At 39.3% G+C, this 8,123-nt stretch overlaps 1 protein-coding gene and 1 pseudogene across 2 annotated transcripts; both read right to left on the bottom strand.

Moving 5' to 3' along the window:
* Positions 1-3,748: 3,748 nt before the first annotated feature.
* LOC104751329 (uncharacterized) lies at positions 3,749-5,850 on the bottom strand. Its single transcript, XM_087492000.1, has 4 exons — positions 5,562-5,850; positions 5,018-5,333; positions 4,500-4,662; positions 3,749-4,415 (listed from the first exon to the last, which is right to left on the bottom strand). The coding sequence occupies exons 1-4, from the start codon at positions 5,727-5,729 to the stop codon at positions 3,950-3,952; spliced, it is 1,113 nt and encodes a 370-aa protein (XP_087348126.1). The 5' UTR covers positions 5,730-5,850; the 3' UTR covers positions 3,749-3,949.
* Positions 5,776-8,044, bottom strand: LOC104751330 (pentatricopeptide repeat-containing protein At1g74630 pseudogene; annotated as a pseudogene). Its single transcript, XR_015584801.1, has 2 exons — positions 5,986-8,044; positions 5,776-5,871 (listed from the first exon to the last, which is right to left on the bottom strand). The product of XR_015584801.1 is annotated as a pentatricopeptide repeat-containing protein At1g74630 pseudogene (transcript).
* Between the last annotated feature and the right edge of the window lie 79 nt (positions 8,045-8,123).

Raw genomic sequence — 8,123 nt, 5'->3', positions numbered from 1 at the left:
GATAAATGTTTGTTTTGTTTTAGGGAGGAAGAAATGAAAAGAAGAAATGATCAGAAGCGCAAATGAAATTGAACATGAACCTTCAATATATAGACCTTACAAACACAATCAATACCCATTCACGGGTTACAAAAAGAAATACAACAACCCAAAACACATTCACGGGTTGCAAACAGTCCGTTCAACAAACAAAAGTCGACCACACTTAAACAAAAGAGACGCCTGTGAATGGCACTAAAAAATAACCAACACATTCACGGTTCCAAACAGAACACATCAATACAAAAAAAAAGACAGCTTCCATTCGCTTGACTACCAACATGTTTCACTTTAGATGGCAACGAGACAGCTTCATATGTCATCCCAAAACCTGAAACAAAAGAAGAAAACAAGTTAAACAATTGTGGAACAATAGTTAAACACAAAACATGACAACAAAGACTTAAACGAGTGTTAGTTCTTAAACCTAAATGTTTGTCAACATTTGATCAACAAGTTTGTCTCTAAGTAGGACTTCAGCAAGTGTTAGCTCACTCTTGTTAAGCAGGTTGTCTAGCAATCTCATTTTGTCGTGCCTCTCTTTAGCCGCCTGTTCTTGATCCTTCATTGCTATTATCCTATCCAACTTACTGACAGAACCATCATATACATCAATACTAACTGCATGTTTCTTTCTTTTTTTCTTGGCAGCTTTAACCCCTGGAGGCCTCATCTCGTCTCCAACCATTGCTCGAAGGAGCTGAGAAATCTCCTTCAGAAGCAAGCTTAGTACGCTTATTGCTACATTCTTCATGTTGTTCTGTGATCCATTTCTGATCATTCTTCAGTTCTCTCCAACAATGTCCAAGCATAAACGGCTTGTTCATGTCATTCTTGTAAAACTCATACGCCATGCTCACAACATCATCTTCTGATTGTCCACTCTTCCTTCTTGCACTCGCTTGTGAGTAACACCCAACAAACTTGTTGACTCGGTGGTTTATCTTACTCCACCTTGCCTTACATTGTGAAGGCCCTCTTGCGTTCGAACCGGTACCTCCATCATGAGCTTTGTAATAGTCTGCAACCCTCTTCCATAAACTTTGTAACCGCTGGTCGTTGCTCACCACTGGATCTTTGCTTGTGTTTAACCAAGCACTTATGAGATGAACATCCTCCTCTGCACTCCACCGCTTCCTACTTCCTCTGCCTCCGTCTTCATTAATTTCATCTGCTGTAACCTCTATACAATCTTCAGATTCAGATGTCGGGGTTATGTTAAGAGGCTGAGAAGAGAACCCAGGGCTAAAGTTTGAAGGCTGAAAAGATAATTGATTAGTAAACTGAATAGGCTGAGAGGATTGGGTGGAAATAGGAGGAATAGGATTATCAGAACAGTTGGAGTCTTTTTGAGAATTCAAAAGATCAACAAAATTTTGATCCCAAAAACGATAAGGGTTTCTAGGATCCATTGCTTGTGTTAGTGTAAGCTGATAGTTTAGGTTTGTGAAAGCTGAGAGTTTAGGTTTGTGAAAACGAAAGGGTTTGGAGAGATAAACGTTAAGAGTTTGGGTTAGTGTTTAACAATGGTCGTTTATATTGACCTCAAGGTTTATGTGAACTTTAATACTAAAGATTAGACAAAGAGAATAAAGGTTTATTTAGCTAAAGACTAATGAGTGTTTTGAATTCTCAAAAAGAGATATACTTTTCAGTATATCTCTATGAATAGACCGATTGAAACACTTTTCAGTAAATCTCCTTGGGTAAAAGTTTTCAAAAAGCTGATCTTTAAAGTCAATACTAAAATCAAACTCAATCATATAGGTTTTGGAAAATTTTACACACAAACTCAAACTCAAATTATTGATCAAATAAGACAACATCACATGGGGAAAATATAAAATCGAAAATCAAACTCAACCACTTGATCAAACATCATAACAACACAAGGATTAAATTTAAGACACACGGTTTGGAAAATTTTAAACCCTTGAGCAAATTTTTAAACACACACGGTTCATCACTTATCAAATACAAAAACACACAGTTTGATGTTCAATTATTTTTACCGAACATCAAACATTCTCATCATCAAATACAAGCATAACACATCAAGACAAAGACAAACATAACACTTCAATCATTCTTACAATCTATATCACTTCAAACATAACACTTAAACAATAGAAAAAAGCTACACATTCATCACAAACACAAACTCAAACAAAACCAAACAACAACAATGAAAGCTAGAGTAGCATATCTTTACAAGTAAGAGAATCCAACCGTGTGTCCACTTCACCTTAACCAATTTTCACCATTTATCAGCTACACACAGTTTATGAAGCACCTCGCACAAAACATGACAATCGGATCAACATTGATCACACAATTACTTATACAAGACATAAACTAAAACATTGTACTCCTAATATTGAGAACAACACAAGGATTCAATCAACAATCTATAACAAAACAGACAAACATAAGATAACAAGAACATAAAAATGTACTAATTCTTGAAAAAACTATCAGACAATAACTCAATTAAAACATAAACCCAATCACCCTCTAAAAAAATTCTCAAAACCGATTGAACATCAAACTAATCTCATAATCTACGCCTAATAAGTCAAATCGAAATAAAATATTTACCAATCTAACAATCAATCAATTAATCTGAAACCCTAACTATTATAGACAACCAAAGATTAATTTCAAATACATGCAATAAATCGGAAAGGAGAAGACAAACCTTCTATCTCCGATTCGGTAGCCAATGGACCTCACCGTTCCCTGTAGGCCACCAGAAGAATCCTCCGCCGTCGTTGTCCCACTAAAAGGAACCGCCGCCGTCGGTTGTCGTGAGAACCGAACCGTCAACTCTTACGATTGAGCCGATCTGGAAGCCATCGCTTCCGGGTGACCAACTATCCTCCAATACAAGTCGGAAAAATCAATGACTTAAATGGAAATCCATTGATTTTCCGATTCGAGATGAATCGTCTCTTCAATCGCTTGCCTTCTGCGAGGGAGAAGAGAGAAAGACAGTCGGGAAAAAGAGAGAAGAAATGGGAAAGAAAGAAAAAAACATTTTATATTTTCGGTATATCCTACCACAGGATGCCACATATCGTTCTTAACCCGTTGCTAAAATTGCTTCCCATAGCAACTATCCTCACCTTCGTGGACCCAGAATTGGGTTTTTTGATATTTTTTTGGGGCCCAAAAATATGAGTACCCATGAGACTACCCATGAGTGGAGATGCTCTTACCGGATAGGAAAGAAAATGGTCCCTGCTGTCTGCTGGCCTATCGTGCTGTCCATGGTAGCTGGCTCCGATCAGTGCTGGCGACGTTGAGTTCATTTTCTCCTAGGCCAAGTAAACTGTAGATTGAAGCCTTGAAGGAACAGCTTCTCGAGGACCAGAACCGTGCAGCACGACGAACAGTTCCTTGCCCGTGCTTATGTTTTCGACAGATGCCAGAGACTACTAAAACATGATTTAAGTTTTATAAAATCGAACAATTTACAAATGTTAATCAAAGTTATTAAATAGCTTATTATTTATACTTTGTTTGAAATCTACAATTAGTATTACAATTTTGAGGAAGAAATTATAAAAATAACTGAGTAAAAAATATATTAGAAACAAAGAAAGAGATCATGGTCATATTAATAAAGATGATTTGCCATAATTTAGAAGTAGGTAAAGTTGGTGTTACTAGCTCAAATCATATTTGTATGTCTTTATGAACTGTAAAGGAAACAAACCATGCTAGTCGAAACTTTAAGAGACCCGAATAGCTTATACAAAATTTCAAATATATGAAACTTAGAAAATTAGCAATATAGAGACACTTTTTAGCTGTAGAGTTCTGCAAACAATGAAGTAACAATATTATGCGCCTGTGCAGTGTGCACACATTTTATGGGTCTGTCTGTATGCGTGAGCTTTTAATCTATCTAACATTTAGTAAAAGTCTCTTGCAAGAAGTTGTAGAGCTCTTGAGCAACAAGAGAAGGATACTCTTCTTGAGGCAAGAGTGCACCTTCAACCTCCACGAATTTGCTAACTCCTTTGGCTCCTCTTAATGCTTCCATTTCAGCTTTAGATCTCTTTGGAGCTCCTTTCGTTGACATCACCATAATCGGAAATTTCCCTTCCAAATCAGCAAACAGTTGAAGAAATTCCTCCCGGGATGAAACAGGGTCGAGTAAACCTGTCAAGAAAGCTGCAGGGACGTAGCGTGATCCCTTCTGCTTTGTTAACTCGTATCTGCTTTGGATTATGGCATCGGTCACGTTGGTCTGGTCTGCATAAACATGAGATTTGTACTGAGACTCGATAGACTTCTCGTTGCTCACCAACATGTTGTACATCATCCAACCAACTCCAGGTGCTCTTAGAGTTCCTCTTAGCATACCGTACCTGTTGAGACAAAAGCCAGGCCATCAACAGAGGAAAGCTTTTATCTTCTTTTCCTCTTTTTTTTATGAAAAGATGTAAACGGACCTGGTCACCATGGAAGAATCACGGCCAAAGACAATAGGCAGGGGTCCAGCCCATGTAGGTGCGACAGCAGCAATGGCTGATGGTTTAAGTAGCCCACGTTGGGTAGCACGGAGTGCTAGTGTTGCTGCATGCCCTCCTCCGATGATTACCAGATCATCATTACCTGTTTCGGTTTAACATGGATTATGTTAAAATGTGCTTTTTCTCTTTTCTTCTTTGGAAAGCAAATAAGGCGGATCAAAGGAAGCCCGATTCAGGCATATAAGCATTCAGACCCACAAAGAAGACTTAATTTCAGAATGAGCTAAGAGTAAGGGACTCTAAACACGGTAAGGGCTCATGTACAACCAAAATAATTCACCAAAGTAAATATAGATAATACCAACTACGAATCAGTTTTTATATCGAACTACTGTATGCAGAACCAGAACTAAAGCCATGGAGAGTATTTGTAGCTTTTCACTCTTGTCACCGTAATAATGCCAACACAAGCAGAAGAAGAGACGGTTCACACTAACCTGACTGGCTCATTGGGCTCTCAGGTGAGTTCATGAAGTCAACCACAAACTTCTCCATGACATCTGTGTCGTAATCCATCTTTGGTCTACCAGAATAGCCAAGACCAGGCCAATCTACAATAGTTGCTCGCCAGCTGACTTCACCATCACGCTGCACAATGTCTTTAGCCACAGATCTCCACTCCTCAACGGTGCTAACATCTGATATTGTTGGTATCATAAGGATATTCTTAGCTGATTCACTTTTCTCCCTCTCATGCTCTTCATAGTATATTCCGATCGAGTTTCCCTTGAACTTCCACTGCCAATTGCTAGTCTAAAACAGAACAGAATCATCCCATAAAACTTCTAAAGTAAGAAAAGCAATCTAAAATATAGACCTAATAGTAATTATATGAATCAAAAGCCATTTTTTAACAAAGAAATCTCGATAAATCTGAATATGACTAATACAATTTTGCCTAGTTCCTTCTCCAAGTCACCACCATAGATTGAACAATAAAGAGCAAGACGATCACACAAAACGAAATACTAGTAAACTCACCTTAGTTTGGACTGAAGATTTGTCATCGATGGAGATCGAGGGCACAGAAGCTCGCACCGAAACCGGTTTGGGGTATTTTGGAGAAAGCAATAGAAATGGTCTGCGAATTTTGCAGGAAAAGGGTACGAAAGGTGGTGATGATATGAAGAATGCAGCTGAAGCAGCCATGGAATCGAAATAATACAAAAAGTTAGGATTTTTCGAAGATCTGGTAAGCGAGAAAGAAGGAAACGACGATTCAAAAGGTTGAGACTTTAGAACCAAAACCACCCAGACGTGCTTGGTCTTTCTCGTCAAAGTTTGGTAAAATCTGTTAGACATTTACAATTACAGTCCAAAATTATTTCCTATATTACGTGTTCGGCCATGAAGAATGAAAAGTGACAAAATACCCCCCAAACCCAGCGCAATGTAAACCACAAACCTCGCAAATGAAGACCTATCTGAAAGTTTGTGTTGGTAGTGAAGTCTTCATTGATGACGAGGTCATTAGTTGAATCATCAAAACCACAAAATGATATGTCGTTTGGTGTACAATTTATTCAGAACTTTTACCAGTAGTCACTGCATGAGCAATAACCGTCCTTGAATGAATGGAAGCGATTTCTGTCTCTGACCACAATCTCTACTTCATAAACCTTTGAAGTTAGTTTCATAACAGCGTGACAATCTCTGCAAATTCTAAGATTTTTCACTATCCTGATATTTGCTCCTTTGGGTAATCTAGCTAGAGCAAATGCAAGTGCAAGCTTCTCGCTGTGTTTACTCACTTGATCTTCTTTTTCTTCCTCTTCTACATCATATAAAGCACTTGCTAGCTCTGGTGCATACCCAGCTTCATTTCTAAGCCTCAAGATTATTTCTTTTAGCTTCTCGTGAGCCTCTATATCGATTCCCTTCTTTTTCTCCCCTGCACTGAACTTGTACATGGTTTTGCCAACTTCAACAGAGCTCCAAGCAGTTATCTTCTTGATTCTCTGGACAATCATTGACTTTCTGATACAAGAAACATCCTTCCATTTACCCGCAATAGCATAAGCATTCGACAAAAGAACAAGATCCCCCGAGTTATTTGGGTCAAGCTCATTAAGCCTTTGTTTTACTTGCTCTGCCATTTCAATATTCCCATGACTACTGCACGCCCCGAGAAGAGTCCGCCACACTATGGCTGTTGGCGCAATTGGCATTTGGCTTATAAAATTGTAAGCCTTTTGAAGTTTTCCAGATCGGCCATATAAATCAACCATGCAACCATAGTGTTCAATCGCTGGTTCTATATGGTAAACGCTCTTCATCTTAGAGAAGTAATCTTCACCTTCTTTGATCAGTCCAGCATGGCTGCAAGCATACAAAAGTGACACAAACGATACCCCGTCTGGTGTAACACCAGATGCAATCATTTCATTGAAGAGTCTTATAGCTTCTTCCCCGTGACCATACATAGCTAAGCCAGCTATCATTGATGTCCAAGATACAATACTTGTCTTATCTTGCATACCTTCAAAGACTAACCAAGCCATTAGGACATCACCGCACCTAGAATACATATCAATAAGCGCATTGTTCACAGAAACTATCCAACTAAACCCTGATTTCTCTACAAACCCGTGTATCGTCTTCCCAAACTCAAATGCCCCGGATTGTGAACATGCAGAAAGAACTCCAGTCAGACTTACCTCGTTTGGTCTCATCTCCGCTCGTTGCAACTCCCTGAAATACGAGAAAGCATCACTGAAACTCCCATTATGAGCAAACCCAACAATCATAGTGCTCCAAGAGACATCATCTCTGTGAGGCATTTCCGAAAATATCCGTTGAGCACTCTCAACCTCCCCAGCTTTAGTGTACCCAGCAAGCATCACGTTCCACGACGTGTGATTCTTCACCAGCATCTTATCAAAGATTTCCCTGGCTTTGGAAACATCATTCCCCCTGAAACAGGCAGTGATCACAGCGTTCCACGCAACCAAATTGGGTTGACGCATTTCGTCGAACACCTTGCGAGCAAACTCCACACACCCACACTCCCCATACATACCGATCAAAGTAGTACCAACGAACAAATGCGAATCAAGCCCATGCTTCAAAGCTTGACAATGCATCTGAAACCCAGTTCTCAAAGACCTTAAATTCGCAACCGCCTTGACAACAAACGCCAAGGAGAAGCTATCCGGAAAGACTAAACCTTTACTAATCATCTCCACAAACACAGCTACGGAGTTACCCGGGTCATCGGATTCACAGTAGCCTCGGACGAGAGTGTTGAACATGAACGCATCGGGTTCAGGAAAACAGAACAAAAGACGTCGAGCGTACGGTAAAGCTTCGGGAACAGAAATCGCAGATTGTAAGATAAGTTTTCCGGTTAAGTAAGAATCGGAATCGACGCCGGATTTAATAAAGAAGCCATGGATTTGAGTTAAAGCTCTTAAGCTCTTGCAGCTAGTAAGGAGAGATAGACAATGGTGCATTGCCATAGACATTGGTCACAAGTCACAACACAACACAAGCACCCATAAAAAAAAAAAAAAAATGGAATTTTTAAAATAACAGAATCTAGAT

Source organism: Camelina sativa, chromosome 16 (genome assembly GCF_030686135.1).
Source record: "Camelina sativa cultivar CO46 ecotype springtype chromosome 16, ASM3068613v1".
Lineage (NCBI taxonomy): Eukaryota > Viridiplantae > Streptophyta > Magnoliopsida > Brassicales > Brassicaceae > Camelina > Camelina sativa.
The sequence above is the reverse complement of the archived record's forward strand: the minus strand, read 5'-3'. Positions and strand labels throughout refer to the sequence as shown.